Source organism: Littorina saxatilis, linkage group LG2 (assembly GCF_037325665.1).
Source record: "Littorina saxatilis isolate snail1 linkage group LG2, US_GU_Lsax_2.0, whole genome shotgun sequence".
In the NCBI taxonomy this organism is placed as follows: Eukaryota; Metazoa; Mollusca; class Gastropoda; order Littorinimorpha; family Littorinidae; genus Littorina; species Littorina saxatilis.
Genome location: NC_090246.1, coordinates 53,762,918 through 53,781,359, shown reverse-complemented (window position 1 = coordinate 53,781,359; position 18,442 = coordinate 53,762,918). Strand labels below are relative to the sequence as shown.

Below are 18,442 nucleotides of genomic sequence, written 5' to 3'. Positions count from 1 at the left end.
ATTCTTTGGATACGTGACTTCCATGACGTGTTATATTTTATAACTGGCAGTCAAAACAAACAAAAAATAGTTTTCTTTGCTCTATATTTTGAGCACCCGAAGGACAGTTCGAGGACTTCCTATGTTAGACACTTGAGCATAAAAGGACGAATTTTGAGAATAAATTATTGCAAGCAAAGAATGCGTAAGTCTGTTTCTGTACCTCTGGTTAGTTTCTCTCGAGATATTAAGAGAAGTGATTCGGAATTTTATTTTCTCCAAAACTCAGTCAACCACATCAAGGTTATTTGTTTTCTGTCGATGTGTTTCTTACTAAATTATTTTTTAAACTGAAATCACAATATATCATGCATCTCTGCAGTATTCAAACATTTCCCATCAACTCATCCTGATGTCTGTGTGTGTGTGTGTGTGTGTGCAGCCTGCAAATGTCACCCAGTGGGCGCGCTGGGCAAGATGTGTAACCAGACCACAGGGCAGTGTCCGTGCAAAGATGGTGTAACGGGACTCACGTGCGACCGCTGTGCCAAGGGATACCAGCAGAGCAAGTCTCCCATCGCCCCGTGCATCAGTGAGTACCTGTGCCCTTTATTCTTAATAGCAGTAATAGAAACAATACGCATATTGTGGTCATGAATTGAAACATTACCAATCAAACACAGGAAAATCAGTTAGTTCCTGTCCCATATCATATTTAATCATAGTAATAGAAACAATACCTGCCATTGAAACGCTTGAATCATTTCCAATCAAAGAACAGAAAGTACCTGTCCTTATTATTATTCGTGATAGAAACATCACAGGTGTAGTTATCTAGCACCTGCTATTGACTGGTTTACAATCAAAGACGAGAAATTTAGTGTGTATACCTGTCCGACATTATTCTGAGTTCTAGAAAGAAAACAGGTGTATTTTTCTAGCACCTGTCATTAAAACTGTTGACCGATTTACAATCAAAGGCAGGAAATTCTAATTCAACTACAAACATCTCTGGTTCTAAAATGTCCTGTTAACCTGTCGTTACCAGTGTTAAATGTTTCATTGATTTCTACCCAAGTTTCAGCGCATGATTTTTGGATCAAGTCCTCTTTTTTGAGCCTGAAAGAAACCTTTCTGGTCGACAGTTTAAGCAAAGCGATTCTGCTCCCAGCACATTTGCACTAGCCTATGGCGTATTGATAGTAAAGTTAACGTATGAACACAGGAATGAACATTTGGATTGTCGACTACTAGAATTGTTGTGCCCATAAAGATTGTAGTAAATGATTGGGGTAGGGGATCAGTTAACCTTGTATTAGTATTGAATACGCTAACGGCAGTGGGAAAAAGCAGAAGGGGTGTGTGTGTGGGCTAGGGGAGATTATCGGATACAGATTATCTGAAATAAGATGTTAGTGGTGGTTGTTTTTGCGTACATGATTTTTCTACAACTGCAATAATGCGCAATGAGAGTCCATCTCGGAAACCTATGAGATGAAACAGACACTTACGTCACTTCTTTTCTTGTGTTTATTCCATTTCCTCCTTCTTTTTACTCTTTCATTTCTCCTCCCATTGAAATATTTGACAGGTCCTTGGCATTGACATTGCTTTGCAGAAATGCTGTCAGCTACGAGGAAAGTTCAGAACACAACGGACAAGAAAGGTGTTGTGTTGCATAAGAAAGATAGAACGCGACAGAGGCAGGGTGAAAAGAAGGCGAGAAAAAACGCAAAAAACAACCCCAAGAAGTCGAAGCAAGAGAAAGCGGACGGTCGGAAAGAACGTAAAGACTGCATGCATTTATTGTGAACCTAACTTTTTCTCCTAAAACCACAAGCGCATGGAAACTTGTGTCCAAACAAGTGCGCATGACAAAGGTATGCAACGGCTATCAGTCAGATCATGGTCTTGGGTGTATGCTGTTGTATTCAGCGGCCTTTTGCACGGTTCTTGCTAAATGCAGAGCGTGCGAGGTACAGCAAGAGGTTTTTCATCAGGGCTTACATCCTAGACATTGATAAGTCGTTTCATACCTGTAATTATGCGCCCTTTGTCCCGAAAAGGTCTTTGTTCTAACCAAAGTACTTTACAAAAAAAATGCGGTCGCGTGACGTTGGTTGAATGTTTGTTTGTCAAGAAGTAGGAGGGAGGCAATTTTTGTTCCATGCATTTTGGGAAACGTTCGTCTTATTTTTCTACTTAATCAGAACACTAATTCGGTTAAACTTGCTAAGCACTGGCCCGACTTAGCTTTCTCTTCCGTACTAGGACTTTTCACAGGTAATTCGAGAAACAATATATTTCATTATTGCGTTTTTACGGGTCACATGACGAAACTGTAACTAACCATTGGTCAAACATGCACCCTATATCAATTGATATATCGCAGGAAGTCGTCATAGCCAAGTGATATCTCGCAGGAAGTGACTAATCACTTATGGGCGCCATCTTTAGACGGTCACTTCAAAAATAGTGGAGCAAGATATTTCCCATAAACATCATTTGATGAAGAATTGAGTACACAACAAGCGAAAAGGCAAATCGTCAAAATAGAGAGAAAAGCATGCCCAATCTTTTGTACGCAGTCATGTGTCCTAGAAATTGGATCTGAAGTCTTACCGACGGGGGTTGTATTGAATGGCAATTTAGCAGAAAAACAACAAGAGACACAAGCAGCAGACACTTGTGAGAACTGGATAACTTTGACTAGATCTACAATTTGAAAGAGATTTCACCCCCTAGCGAGATAGTAGCAACAGTTTCTGCAGGCACAATGGTTTACACAGCACCAGCCCTGAGATTAAAACGTAACTGACCTGACGACTCGATGAAGAAAACAGAGGGAATGAAAGGGAGAGACTGGAAGAGGAAGAGTTGAGTCACATTCACTGTGCATAATTCCTACCTGGATCATTGCGACTCACGCATTGTTACATAATCGCAAGTCTTTCAACAGGGACAGCTCTGTGAAAGTAAAAGACAATTCTCTGAAATTCTGATCACTTCAATGTCCATCGTTCAGTGAAAACCACCATCCGAGTTGTCGAGAACAAGTTCTGAAACACGTCACGTTCCAAATCAAAAGTATCAGTCAGGAATGTTGTTTGGGGTTCATTTTTTAACTGGTCAACTGGCATCGTACATATCCCTTTTGTCATGCTGAATGTTTGGTTGTTTGATTCTGGAGTGAATCCAAGATGATTGGTCTGGAGAGACAGTCACTGTTGTAAATCTCTTAAAAACAAAACTCTTTCCTGTTGTCCTAATGCCTGTTCTGTTTACATCGTTGATGTTTAAGACAGCCCTGAATCCTTTATGTCCAAAACATACCAACTTCACTACTAAAGACTTGAATGACCTTCTGGATTTCCTGGGTGTTTGCTGTCGAAGTATCGTAACATATCTATTGATGGTTGTCTTGCATGAGTGTCACAGTTTAACCAATATAACTTAAGTTCAAGTAAAACAAGGCAAAAGGCATCTCAAACAATAGAATTCGTGTTCCAATAAATACATTCCGGAAATAACTCTTCCGTTTTTGTATGGGCTGTGGAAGGTTGTATCAGTTCTTTGAAGGTGAGTTAAGCTGAGGTGTATATAGCTCATTAGGAATAACCATTAGAAAAACGCCGTTTGCATCACGGTGAATAATGTGCTCAGATCTGCATGTTTTGTTTTTGTTGTAGTTGTTGTTGTTGTTGTTGTTGATGATGTGGTGGTGGTGGTTTTGGTGGTGGTTCTGGTGGTGGTTTTTGTGTGTTTGTATTGCTGTGACCGCTCGATATGATGCTGTTAAAATGCAGATAGGAGCTAATTATTTACTGTAATGCGAACAGCGTGTCTCCACCGGTTATTCACATCATACTTGCTTCACCTTCAAGAAAGCCGAACATCGTCTATTCTCAGAAGTGAATACATTTTATATGAAAATATCTATACAAAAGAAGTATTCGTTCAAGACAAAATGTATTCTTCGTTTATTACTGAAACTGAGCTCAGGCGTAATTTGAAAGGCACAATCGCATACTATTGCATTACTGTTTGCAAGACAGCTACGTTTAGGCAGACTTACTGTATTTTCCGTTGCCATGCAGACAACCTGTATTTATTACGTAAACTCTTTCTTGGTCATGTAATAGCCGTTTCAGTTTTGCAAATGTGTGCATCATATCGTCATTCGGTTACAGCTAGATTTCTTTTCATTACACAAGACCTGCTATATACAGAGACATAGTAGGAGAAGGTTGCCTAATATGGACCACTTAACTATACCTCTATAGCTAAGACATTTTGGCAGAGCAACGACGAAGTTTAATTGTAGTTGATGTTACTGCATGCGGATATTTCGTATAACATATGTACTACTGTTTCTTTTGCCAGAAATTCCCAAGCCAACGACCACTTCAAACGGCGGCAACGGAGGAAAAGGAAAAGGAAAAGACCGTCCCGACCCTGCTGGTGAGTACCTTTGCAAACACGCCGTATAAAACCTTGACACACATGCACACATGCACGCATGAAGGCACGCACACATGCACACTCACACACTATTCTGTCTTGGAATGTATTGATCTGTTTAGCTCTCTCTCTCTCTCTCTCTCTCTCTCTCTCTCTCTCTCTCTCTCTCTCTCTCTCTCTCTCTCTCTCTCTCTCTCTCTCTCTCTCTCTCTCTCTCGTCTGTTTGTTGTGTTTGTCTCTCTGTGTGCCTGCATGCGCTTGGGTGTGCGTTTGTCTGTGTTTGTCTATGTCTGTCTCTCTGTTTGTTTGTATGTGTGTGAGGGAGGGGGTTGTGTGTGTGTGTGTGGGGGGGGGGTGTAGTTCTCGTTCTGCATCCTGTTGTAAATATAAGAACGAACTTCCTTTGCCTTTCGTGTCTGTTGCTCATCCTATACACCGCCAAAGTTGCGCGCAAAAAAAAGAAAATAAAGATTACAACGTACTTTCTTCTTCAGAATGTGGATAAACAAGGCCATAAAATAACCCACGCATGCATGCTTAAACTTTCAGACACATACGGACTTCAGATCATACAGCACTGCAATGTGTAAAGAAACAGCAGTGGATTTATAGGGTTGTTGCGGCGATAAACTTGTTTGATGTCTCACAACAAACCGGTCAGTGTAAGGTGGTAGAATCACTCCGCTGCTTCTGGCTCTGAAACTTTGTGCTACTTTACCGGAAGCAGTATGGAAGCAACATCAGCAGTCTGCCTGATATCTGAACTGAATTGGATTTGCATAACGACATAGGTGTAAGTATCAAAATGAATTCATAAGACATTTCCAATCCCGCTGGAGTTATCACTCTGGTGCTTCTGAACTTGATAACGTGCGCTACCGGGAGCAGTATATATAGAGAAGGAAGGGATATAAATCTAGATCTGATGGGAAGAGTGTCTCCTCTTTTTTTGTCAGTAGTGTGTATGTGTGTGTGTGTGTCTGTCTGTGTGTGTGAGTGTATGTCCGTGTGTACCTATGTGACTGTGTGTGTCCTCCCTTTCCTGTTGCATTAGTACTTAACTCCTATGTACGTATGCCCACTTACCACCTTCACTACTCAGCCTGCCCCCTTTTTCTCTCTGCCACAAATTAGTTCTATGACCAGTCGTTCAAAACATCTAATTGTAATACACTTTAAAAAAAAGTTGTGACTTTTGTCAGCAAGAACTTGAGCTCAATATAAGTACACATTTTATAAGTAAGAATGAAAGAAATTATTTAGTATAATGTTTTGAATATATATTATATATATGTATTTATTTATAATTAAAACCTGATGCCAGAAGCAACGGAACTGCGCAGTTTCTCATTGATATAACATAAAATGAGCTAAGAATACGACGTGAACATTTTCACTCTATTGCTGAGAAACAGAAAATATGGTGTCATGCTTCGTAGCAAACATTTTCAAGACCCCCTCTTGGTTGGCGCGGTATGCAAGCCAAGTGGCAGAAAGTATTAGGGAAGACTGTACATCCACTTAGTGCAGAAACTGTCTGTGCGTCAAGACATGTTTTCCTTCATGCAAGCCAAATGTAGCGGTACCGGTAAGGGGGCTCCGCTCACATAATTATGACATGTAACTTCAGCAGGACCGACGACGCACTGTAGCTTATCCCAGCCCGCTACACATTTGCATGAAAGGAAAACAGGCCAAGTACTCGTCATAATCCCTATCGCGGCATAAATAATAGGCAGTGCGTCGTCTGTGCCGCTGAAACTGCGCAGGTATATTCTGCCCATAATGAGCACAAGATTTGCTTGAGGAAACAAATTCATCAAGATGTGTTTGGTGGTGTTTTTTTCTTTCTTCTTCTTCTTCTTCTTCTTCCTCATGCACCTCTGAAGTGCAGGGTTCTTATATTTGGGCAATTAGCCAGTGGGTGTAATCACGCTACCAGACAAGAGATACTATCAAATCGTGCCGCATAAGGTCGACAATACTTGTGACGAGAACGGAAACACAATTTAGAACCTTGTTTGCATAACTGTTCTGCCAATCGCAATCGGACACTGAACTGGCAGCATTGTCTTGTCTCCACACCTGCCCCAACCGCCCACGTGAAATGGGCGGATGGTGGAGGCTGGGTTTGTATCGGATGACTACGGTCGCCATTCGTTTATGTATTTTTTCACTCGGACCGTAACTCAGTTGATGCGCAGTCTGAATGTGTTATGCCATGCGCAGTTAATACTAACAGAAAATAAATGATGAATAGAAAAGTTCTTCCGATCCGCGCTCGGTTACGACATTATTAGTCCATAAGTTAAGTTACTGCATGGTTACCACCTCTGAATGATTGCTTGTTGTTGCCTAGGGGCTGCTTGTGTGCGAATCACGGGGGAAAATTATTAGCATGGGTTTTTTTCCGTTTCCGCCAAGCGTTCTCGTTCTGTGGTGTGATTTTATTGTCCCTACTGTCAAGGTAGAACGCGGCTTTAATTATAACACCAGAAATGTGTCTTCGTGTTTCCAACGCATCCTCCCGCGCGCCACCTAAAGTGTTTCGGCAAATGGAGAATAGGCAAATAGATTCCACCGCGACTGTTGCGTCACTGATTTACAATGCCGCAGGGAACTGATCACCAGAAACCTCCCAAATTCCTCATTTACTACCGAAACTTGAGCGTAGCCTCCCCGAAGACTGTTGGATGTCTTTACGCACGTTACGCGCAAACACGCGAACACAATGTGACGATCATTTCCAGCCAATGGGAAATCGTTTTGAATTGTTCAGAATAACCGTGGGTCTGTCAGCTGGCGATCGAGTTGATTTTAATTGTGTTGCAGATATCGTTTCAAGCCGGATATGGATCTTTTCCTTCGAAATTGCAGCCGTCTTCAGTGTGAATCAGTACAATGCTTTTGTAGACCTCGACAGGGAACGGGGCAATAAGAGAAATTGTTTGGTTTAAAGAGCAATTAGTTAATTTCTCGTCGCAAGATTTTGTCATCCGTATGTCTGTTTCTCCTTTTAGGACCACCACTTTAAGCGTATAGCTTGTTGTTAATCCTAATTGTAATTCAATCAATTTTGCGTTTTAATGAAACAGATCCTGTGATTGGTCAGAATGCCCCAACTCATTAAAAATTACAGGTGACTAATTGTCGATAGCCACTCGCTAAAAAATCCATTAACAACCTGCTGGCGAGGCGCATTGATACAACCTCAACTAGTCTCGGTTAGCTTTGAGGGTCATTTTACAAGTAGGAAATACTTATTATGAAGTACCAACGAAATACCGAGACCATAAGGTATGCGAAGTGATGACGTCGAATACGTGACGTAAGTTGATGCATGAATTCTTTCGGACTACGTCAGTCAATTCCAAAGATCGCTTTTGTGATGAAAAGAATTTGTTTTGAGTTTGCTGTCCAGAAACCCGTCAAAAAAGATGGGAAAATGTATGTGAAAGAAAACAAAACAGGAGGAGAGTGATACGATAGGAATACAGAGACATATTTCTTGGGACTTGACCCTTGCAGGTAGGTGGACTGAAAGTAGTGTGTGAACAGAACAGAACCAATTCTGTCTGTTTACCATCGCATGAAAGCAGGAAAGAGATCGTCGTCAGATTGAATTACAATAACATTAACACGCTTCCATTTGAAACTTCGAGGTCTTCATCGTGGATTGACGCCCTCCCAAAGTCTAATTGAAGCCCTCCGTCGCTTCGCTCCGTCGGGCTTCAATTACCTTTGGTCGGGCGTCAATCCCCGATGAAGACCTCGAAGTTTCAAATGGAAGCATGTTAATGTGTAATTGTAATTCAATCGAGTTTGCGTTTTAATGAAACAGATCCTGTGATTGGTCAGAATGCCCCAACTCATTAAAAATTACCGGTCACTAATTCTCGATAGTCACTCGCTAAAAAATCCATTAACAACCTGCTGGCGAGGCGCATTGATACAGCCTCAACTAGTCTCGGTTAGCTTTGAGGGTCATTTTACAAGTAGGAAATATGAAGTACCAACGAAATACCGAGACCATAAGGTATGCGAAGTGATGACGTCGGATACGTGACGTAAGTTGATGCATGAATTCTTTCGGACTACGTCAGTCAATTCCAAAGATCGCTTTTGTGATGAAAAGAATTTGTTTTGAGTTTGCTGTCCAGAAACTCGTCAAAAAAGAAGGGAAAATGTATGTGAAAGAAAACAAAACAGGAGGAAAGTGGTACGATAGGAATACAGAGACATATTTCTTGGGACTTGACCCTTGCAGGTAGGTGGACTGAAAGTAGTGTGTGAACAGAACAGAACCAATTCTGTCTGTTTACCATCGCATGAAAGCAGGAAAGAGATCGTCGTCAGATTGAATTACAATAACATTAACACGCTTCCATTTGAAACTTCTCGGTCTTCATCGTGGATTGACGCCCTCCCAAAGTCTAATTGAAGCCCTCCGTCGCTTCGCTCCGTCGGGCTTCAATTAGCTTTTGTCGGGCGTCAATCCCCGATGAAGACCTCGAAGTTTCAAATGGAAGCATGTTAATGTGTAAATATGCTTATTATATATCATATCCATACATTGTTGAATAAAACACTGAATAAACACTGAATAAACCAATGAGAGAACGGGGGAAGAAATATTGCTTTGTAACCTTTTTGTAAGGGCTTGCAAAAATGTATTTTTCTGTAACTGCGTAAATAGCAGTTAAACCCGATGACATTGTATTGTCCATTGTAGTTCCAGGAGGCACAACGTCGGAGATCATTTGGTTTAAGCGTGTTTTATTCATTTTCTTTGATACACGTTTCAAACAATAACAACATTAAGAACGTGAACAATCAGACTGCTTATGGACACGTTCTAAAAATGATAATCAATACACATTCCGATAACAATACATCATTTCACCCCCTCATAGCCAGTTTGCTTGTTAACCTCTTGATAGACTCAGTTTCAGTTTTACTAAATGTCTTGTGAAAAGAAATGCATGTCATCTGATCGCAAGAGGAAGATTAGATGCTTTGACACGTACCTTCATCAAGCCAGGGATCGCTCCAACCGAGCCTGTTTCCACTTTTTGTTAGTTGGGGTTTCTGTTCTAACATGGTTAAATGACCTGAGGTGAAAGGTTACAGAATCAGGAATTAAATTCTGGGATAAACATGGTGTGAGAAGAATTAAATGCACCATCAACTGCTTAGATACGGAACTGGAAGGATAATGTTACGTACTATTTTTTAGCAGTTGTCCTTCGCGAGTCGACAAATACCCTTCTGTGTGTAACAGACAAGACGTTGGATTGAACCGAGGTGGATTGGCAGAGGGTTGATTTCAAGGCCTATAAAACCTGCCACAAGAAATGTGAGCGTATCAGATGCCTTTAAAATAAGAGTATAGCAGAAAGTTAAGGAGGTGTACTGTCTGCTGAGTCGGGGGGAACCAGAGGTGGTTTCTTAATGTGTCAACGGTGGCACAGCGGGAAATGAGTGCCTGTCACAAAGACTCCGCCTTGCTCCGCCCCCTAATTCCCTTGACATTCCCCCTCCCCCTCCAACCTCTTTTTCCCCTCTCGCACCGTTTGACCTTCCTACACACACACACACACACGCGCACACACGCAGGCACGCACACACGCACACACACACACACACACACACGCGCGCGCGAGCATACAAACACTCACACACACGCACACACACACACACACACACACACATACTCACACACACACACACACACACACACACACACACACACACACACATAGCGTCTTCTCGAAGGTGTGAATGTGGTTTTTGTCTTTGTGTCGAGATAATCTCACGAAATCCTCTCACAAGAAGCCAGTCATTTTTCACGAGTCGAAGGTAGCTGTGTGATTTAGTGAAACTGTCACCTGCTTCTTTGTACATTACGTATCTCATTCGAGTTTCTGTCGCTGAAACTGGAACTTTCTTCTCAGGTCGCAGATCTAAACTTTATTCCGAACTCGTTTACCTGCGTTAGAGTGGTGTCTTTCTTTCCTTCCCTTTGTCTTTCTTTCTTTCTTATTTTTTGTTTTGTTTTGTCTTTCTTTTTCTTTTCCTTCTTTTTTTCTTTCTTTCTTTCTTAAACCCTCGTTGGTAAATCAACATTAAGTGCCCTCTTCAAGATCATTCTTTTCGCAAACAGAGCGTCGGTAACACATTCCTCTGTCTTTGCTATAGTTTTAAATTACACCTTCAAACGAGCACTGCACTCTTATGAGGTTATAACCGCAATTTCTGTGTCATTCTGCAAATCTTCGTATTATAGAGTGTCACGCTCTGTTAGAAAAGACTTCCACCGTCTACAAATCGTTTCAAATCGATCAATAAGTATAACAGTTCATTTATTTGGTGAGTGATAATCTGAGAATTCACACACAGGAGTAAAATCCTATAAGAAATACTGGACACAGAAGCTTTAAAGTCATGAACCATAATACAGCCAATGGCAATTTTCATGTCTGCGATTTCACGAGCATGCCTGCAATGGATATTATGCTCCCCTCATTCCTTGCCTGTCCACAGCTTCGCACATTCCTCGGCCAATGACGGTCTTTTAAGGTGTCTGAGGACCAACAGACGACCGGTTTCCGTGTCGCAAGGGATCCCCCTATTAACTGATCGTTATCTTCTTCAATTTTGTCCCGTGTTGCCTGGCCTGTGGCAACTATGCGACATAACTGTCAAAGCGGCTTTATGAGTTGTCTACCGTAGTGTTCGTGAGGAGCTTAAAATGTACGCGTGAGTTTCACGTCGACGTTTGAGATGAGCAAGACATGCGCAAAGTGTCTCGAGAACTGCCTTAGTGCGCCGTCATTCAGGACTGGTGGTGTTTATTCGCTACCTAAACTGAAAAGACAAAAATCCTGATCTCCGGGGACCGTAGTTAATTCTGAAATGTAGCGTAATTTTGATTCTGTTTCCTTTTGGAAATCTATAGTGTTTATACGAAGCACCTATGTATGCATTAATTATGGAACATTTATGTCGCATAGTTGCCACAGGCCAGGCAACACGGGCGCAGTGGCGTGGTGGTAAGACGTCGGCCTCCAAATCGGGAGGTCGTGAGTTCGAATCCCGGTCGCTGCCGCTTGGTGGGTTAAGTGTGGAGATTTTTCCGATCTCCCAGTTCAACTTATGTGCAGACCTGCTAGTGACTTAACCCCCTTCGTGTGTACACGCAAGCACAAGACCAAGTGCGCACGGAAAAGATCCTGTAATCCATGTCAGAGTTCGGTGGGTTATAGAAACACGAAAATACCCAGCATGCCTCCCCCGAAATCGGCGTATGCTGCCTGAATGGCGAGAAAAAACTGTCATACATGTAAAAATCCACACATGCTAAAAACATGAGTGAACGTGGGAATCTAAGCCCATGAACGAAGAAGAAAAAGAAGAAGAAGAAGAAGAAGAAGAAGAAGAAGAGCATTGCACATTTGACAGCTTTACTGTTTGTTCATAAACGCACATGTATACGATCAAACTCCTCGTTTGCGTATTGGTACTTGCATGCCCAAAAGGAAAATGCTGGAAGTTCCGGATTTGGAAAGGATTGATTTTCTGTCACTGTTCCAGACACTGGAGACGAGATAGCATGGCAATTATTTGTATTCGCTGTATAAGTAATACTTCAAGTTCAATGTCGTTTGTAGGTTTGAAGCATAATTTTGCGCTCATAGGGCGCGTAAAACTGTTTGTGTCAGATTATTCAAGAGAAAAACAATAACAATAGACAATGCAATAGGGGTTTTGTCGCAGATAGTTGTACAAGTACAATATAAAACTCAGATGTTGACAGCTTCTTCTTCTTCTCTAACCCACATCCCTGCTTCTTTGGGGCCCCAACCCTACGTACCCACAATCCCTTCTCTCCTTTTGATGTCCGTGTTTATGTGTGTGTTTGGGTCTATCACACTGTCCGTGTCTGTTTTCACCGAGGGAAGGGAGGTTTCTGTTGTTAACTTATTGTTTACGTATTTGCGGTTTATGTGTAACTGTGTATGTTTCTGTTGCAGACGACAGCAGTTGCAAGAAGTGTAAGAAACGAGTGCGCAGGTTGAAGTTCAAGAAGTACTGCAAACGTGATTATGGTAAGAAGACACTGCTGCTCATTGTTTAGTTCTTTGAATGTTTATTTATAGCTAGAAGCACAATTTTTCATGTTTACGGTAAGACTAAATTTTTTCTTTCAATGTTTTCTTCGGTCCATACTACTCAAAGGAAACTAAGAATTTGTTTTCCTCCGACATGTTTTTCTTTTTTTTTCTTTCTTTTTCTCTCCTTTTCTCTCCCTCTCTCTCTCTCTCTCTCTCTCTCTCTCTCTCTCTCTCTCTCTCTCTCTCTCTCTCCTTTTCTCTCTCTCTCTCTCTCTCTCTCTCTCTCTCTCTCTCTCTCTCTCTCTCTCTCTCTCTCTCTCTCTCTCTCTCTCTCTCTCTCTCTCTCTTTGTGCCCTTAAACAGTTAGAGATTTGTTCTTGTTTTCTCTTTTTTTCCCCTTCTTTTGTTCAACTCTCTAGGATGAAAATGACAGTGTTCCCGAACTATGACGGTTTGTCACGTTGACGTGCCTACTCAAACATCCGCCGGTAGTTGTCAATACAAAGAAGTGTTTGTTGAAACCTGATCTATGATGAGGGTGGATTTAACAAATATACGATCCGTTTCAAGTACTCCTGATTTTTTTGTAGTCAGGCGTTTTCTTTTGGGACGTCAGACAGACAGGCATTTTTCTTCTTCTTCTTCTTCTTCTTCTTCTTCTTCTTCCTTATTGTCATAAATTGTGTCTTCGGGAAGTAGTGTGATTACTGTGGTCTAACTGTGGTGGAGACTTACGTGAATATATTCAGAAGACTTTGTGGAAGTCTGATTTCTGAGGTTTTCATCACATTTTAATTTAAAACAGAAGATGTCAGAGCGAAGGAAATACGGAGAGAGAGGAAGGAAGCAAATTACATGTTAGTATGACGAGTTAGACTGAGGTGCAAGATTTTCCTGATAAGTTTGATCGAGGAAAACTTCCCACGCAGCATGCAGTGCTACATAATAATGACTGTCCAGTCCCTGAGACTTCACTGAACATCTGTAGGCTTAGGGGGAAAACCTACTCCTGCCTCTTGATTCATACTTATAAAAAAAACAAGTTCATTCGTTCGTTCGTTCGTTCGTTCGTTCGTTCGTTCGTTCGTTCGTTCGTTCGTTCATTCCTTCCTTCGTTTGTTCGTTCCTACGTTCGTTTGTTCGTTCGTTCAGACTATTCAAGAGACGTGGGTATCTAGCGTTTCAAAGGTAGATATCATACATCTTCGACCTTAGAGATTGTCATTTTCAAAGACAGGTTGATTCGATGTATACCTTTACTTCTCCTTGGGGGTGGGGGAGGGGGGGTGCCTTGACACTTTACTATAAAGCAGGTAGATTCGGCGGCAGCAGGCGAAACCCAAGCCCCGAAAAAGGAAAGATGTTCCCGTGATTTGTTGACCTAAGCGCCGGTCTAATCCCCACTCATTTGGGGGGGAACTCCTGTCCCATGAAAGAGGCGGTCAGAGAGAGGAGAGCGGGCTAAAGTGTCAGCCCTGTGTCACATTCAATTTGTCACCGGTACTACCCCGTTTGAGACTGAGCGGGTAGGTGGGGAGAGGAAGAGTCTGGTCTTAAACCGACGCATTCCAGTGGCTGTTAAAATGCCACCTTTACTTGCCCTACCCCTTCTTTCATTGCCGTCGGATATCCGATTCCAACCGGTTGTGTCTCGTCGTATTGCAGTTACGAGTCTGTGGTGTAATTCCTGTCTCATTTTGAACTGTTCTTAAATTGGAGCTTATTTAATTGGGGCTTCTCTTAAATGGACGATTTTTACCTGTTTTATGGGGAGGGTGGGTATAGGCGGGGGTGGATCAGTTAGAAAGTACCCGTCGGTGTCCACGGACTGCAAATAAATAATTGCATTTTTATAGGTATGATAATAACAACCTAGTTAAATCTAGTCCCGGATGTGTGCAATCTGTTAGGTTTAAACCTACCAGGAAACTTTAACTTTTAATGTCATCATGTTATCCTTGCTTCTTCAGCTGTATAATTGACTTTATCCTACATACGTGAGAGAGACACTCGTGAGATAATAATCGTTCAAATCACACGTGTGTATATCATGTAAATGAGGTCATGTCAAGCAAGTCTGGCAGGGACCTGTGTTTTCACTGCTTATGATGCCAAAGTCACCGAGACAAACGTCATTATAGAAGAAAAAAAATTGCGCTCGCTAATTACCCTCGATGAATTTTTAGAACTAACACGTCACACCACACTTTCAGAGTGACGTTTCTTTACTTTGACGTAATAGATTGCACGAGGCTTTGGAAGAGATCGAGGTTCCAAAACAAGCGTCTTCAATTTAGCTGCCTCGACTGCAGGACATTTTCAGTAAAATACACGTAAGTACAGTATGTAGGATAAACAGAATACTACATGGCTTGCTGTGTCGTACCAGATTTACACTCGTTGCTTTTTCAAATAGTGAACAGCTCGCTTCCGCTCGCAGTTCAATATTTAAAAAAAAACTCGTGTAAATCTGGTACGACACTGCAAGCCATGTAGTATTCTCTATGATTACTGGATGATTCGGTTGCATGGCTGAAGCACTGGGTCCATCAGTCAGTATAGCTTGGTTTTATAGAGAAAAGACGGAAATCACATGTGCCTGTAATTAAATGAAGCCACGTGAAGTGATTCAGTGTGAATAGATAAAGTGAAATCAGCTCAAACTATGTATAAGTTACAGCTCCGTCCATCCATGGTATCGCCTGATATTTTGTCGAGACTGGGTCAATGAATATGATGACGTCACTCGAGGCTCTGCCGAGAGTGACGTCATTATATTCTTTCACCCCGTCGAGACAAAATATCACGCGATACCATGGATGGACGGAGCTGTAACGTATATATGGCATGACCAAAGTAAAGAGAATTTGTCATGGGATGTGGAAACAAATCATTGGAAATTCACCATGGGCAATCAACCCAAGCCTAGAAGTTGTAGAACTATATTTTGTTTCAGTCTTGGCAAGGCCAGTTTTGTCTAGTTCCGGAAAAGACATCATGAATTCATTCACCCTGCCGAGACGAAAAAAACAATTCCATGGATGAAAACGTATAAGCTTATATCCCGTGACGCATCAAAGCTAAATTTTGTTTTGAAATGTCTTCACAACGTACAGATAACTTATAACGACATAATCGCCTTCACAAGACAGGAAAAACGCACACTCTGTTTGTCGTCTGCTACAAATCTAGTCTTGTTGGTTGACGGAGAGAATAAAGCTTCAATCGTACCTTCATCAACAGGAATAAATGCTCAATCCGCTGTCAGTTCGCAACTGAACCTTGATTTTTTTTCTTTAACTTTTTGGTTAACATTGAAACGGCAATCCTAAAGAGTGTTTCAGCTGTTTCAAGACACAGGCTTAGCTCCTTCTTTTGAGTTGCTTTTCAGTCTAAAATGACACCGGAAGCGAACAAATTGTCGCGTATACTGTCGTCACAAAAAGACGTCATGACAAAGTTACACGCAAAGCGAAAGAGACTTTGACGTCATTTACTTTTGTTCGGAATTTTCCGTCTGTTCCTAGCTTGTCAGTGAAGACCTGACGTGAGTAAGCTTACCCAAAACGTCTTTGTTCTCTATTCACATTGCAGCTGTGAAATAATCAGTCTTGTGTCTCGGTCGTGTAGGTACAGAGTTTGCTTCTGCAATCATTGTGTTCGTGTTGATGACGGCTTCATAAGACAAATCAGCGAATCTATCGTGAGGAAGACGTTTATGTACAAATCACCGAACCCAACCCATTTTTTGTGTGCATTTTTCTGAAGAATAAACTGCATGTGGTTAATTTCATCCGTTTATTGCTTGTCGAAACGAGCCATAAGGCTTTAGAATAAAAGATTCCACGCATTGCTTGGCCATCTGATCACAGATGAGGTCGCAGTTTGTAGGTTGAATCTATGAATCGGCCAGAGATAGATCTGCATTTCTGGTACGACCTTCCAGATTATCAACAGCGGGTTCATGGTCGGAATCAAGAGGTCAAATTTGCGTGGCTCCCAATCATTTCATAAAAGATTTCCATTTTCTTGTTTCTGCGGCTGCGCAAGTTATTTTGCCTAGGTCATGGCCGAACTTTAGGCCTACGGAGAAATATCGCTGGATATTTTCTCCCTAGATTAACAGAGACAAAGAAGGGTAGTCATGCTGTATGATATACGTTCAGCACTGCAGCCCATCTCTTTCCCCAAAGTAAATAAAAATATTAAAATGAGTCGACGCCGTCATCACCCTTAAAATGACAGATGGGTTAAAGGTCAGGTTGTAGGCCTACTCGGTTGCCGATGTGCCCCTCTGGGATCAACACAGGTTAAACTGCTGCGTTCAAAAGCGTTGGCGCCCCTAGCAGACCAACAGTAACAGAGGCTATGAATAAAAAAAACAAGAATGGAAGGTTATTGGTACGTTTAATTTAAGACCGAGTATTCCTTTAAGTGGGCAGACAAACAAACACGTATGATACAAACAATTAACTTATCTTAAATGTGTCCAAGAACCTCGCTGGCGAGACGCTGGCCGTGGCAAATGCCCATGGATTATGAACACAGTTTGCAAAGTGGACCCCCGCTTGTAGACTTCCGCCTTTTTAAAGGTACTGAACTTGTCAAATCCAGGTGCACGGAGCCCCTGGGGCTTTTAGTCATACCTCAGGCAGCTATCCCTTAGAAGAAGTACCAAGTTTCATTGACTTGCACCCAAAGAGTCAAGAACTGCGATTTTTTTACGAATTAATTTCGTACTCGGACCCGGCTGGTCTTGACCTATTTTTGGATCTAAATTTAGATCAGGTAGATCACCACATCATGCACAAAAAGACACGTCACTAGCAAACTATGTCAGACGTCATCATGAGTTTGTGTAAAACAAAATCGAGGCCGGAATCACTCAGTTGAATCGATCGAACTCCGACCAAACACCAACGTAATAACTAGGTTAATTTATGCACTTGCGTGAACAAGAAACTGTCGAGCTTCACAGATGTCGTCTTTGGGTAGTTTTGGGTTTGTTTTACTACCATTGGAGGATTTTTGAACTGTAAATGCACTCAGCTGCAACAAAAACGCAAAACGAAGGCTGTGAGCTGCACTGTGCCTTTAAGACCTCGCTTTTTCAAATTTCCATCGTAAGCCTAGTCTGCAAATGTATCTTCTTTTTAAGACCTGTTTTCCTTAGATTGTTGGAGGTATGGAAAGAGGAGTGGCCACAGTACCCTTGCACCTTTTGGTCTGCACTTGGTCAACTTCGGAGGAAATGCGCAGAAAAGAACATTATTTCTGGCGGAAGTGCGGAATAACCACACATTCAGTGATGGTTCTATAAGCTTTCAACAGCTGTATCATTTTTTTTATCGTTACTACGTCGAACTTCTTTGATGGGATGATAGCAATGAAGGTAACTGCCAACGTAAATCTCTCTCTCTCTCTCTCTCTCTCTCTCTCTCTCTCTCTCTCTCTCTCTCTCTCTCTCTCTCTCTCTCTCTTACACACACACACACACGCACACACACACACTCTTTCTCTCTCTAAACATTAAAGAGCCAGCGCACACAATTATGCGTCTGTGTGTGGCCTCCAGTCATTAGAATTATCAAAATATTTTGAACATGTCCAAAACTGACGTGCCAACGGAAAACTTGTTTCATTAAATGTGTTTTGGGACTGAATATGTGTGTGACTAATTGCTAGACCACTTGTTTCCTTGTTGACTTCTTTTTTCTGTGTTTGTTCTCATGCTTACCTTTGCGCTCTCATTACACGGCCTTTTTGCACAACCCTTTACCTTAAAACCGCTCGCTTAAACCGTAACAATTAACGCAGCACTGTACTTCAGGAAGTGATCAGGGAGTCCGCACCGAAAAGCCGCCAGGGATATAGCCCACTTGAAGACA

General features: G+C 41.8%; 1 protein-coding gene across 3 annotated transcripts in view; it reads left to right on the top strand.

Moving 5' to 3' along the window:
* The window catches only part of LOC138959268 (netrin-1-like), a 107,642-nt gene that overhangs the window by 82,718 nt on the left and 6,482 nt on the right, over window positions 1–18,442 (top strand). For all 3 annotated transcript variants that reach the window (XM_070330674.1, XM_070330672.1, XM_070330673.1), the window contains exons 4-6: window positions 422–571; window positions 4,363–4,440; window positions 12,474–12,548. In XM_070330674.1, coding sequence (XP_070186775.1) covers window positions 422–571; window positions 4,363–4,440; window positions 12,474–12,548 — 303 coding nt within the window. The remainder of the gene's footprint in view (window positions 1–421; window positions 572–4,362; window positions 4,441–12,473; window positions 12,549–18,442) is intronic.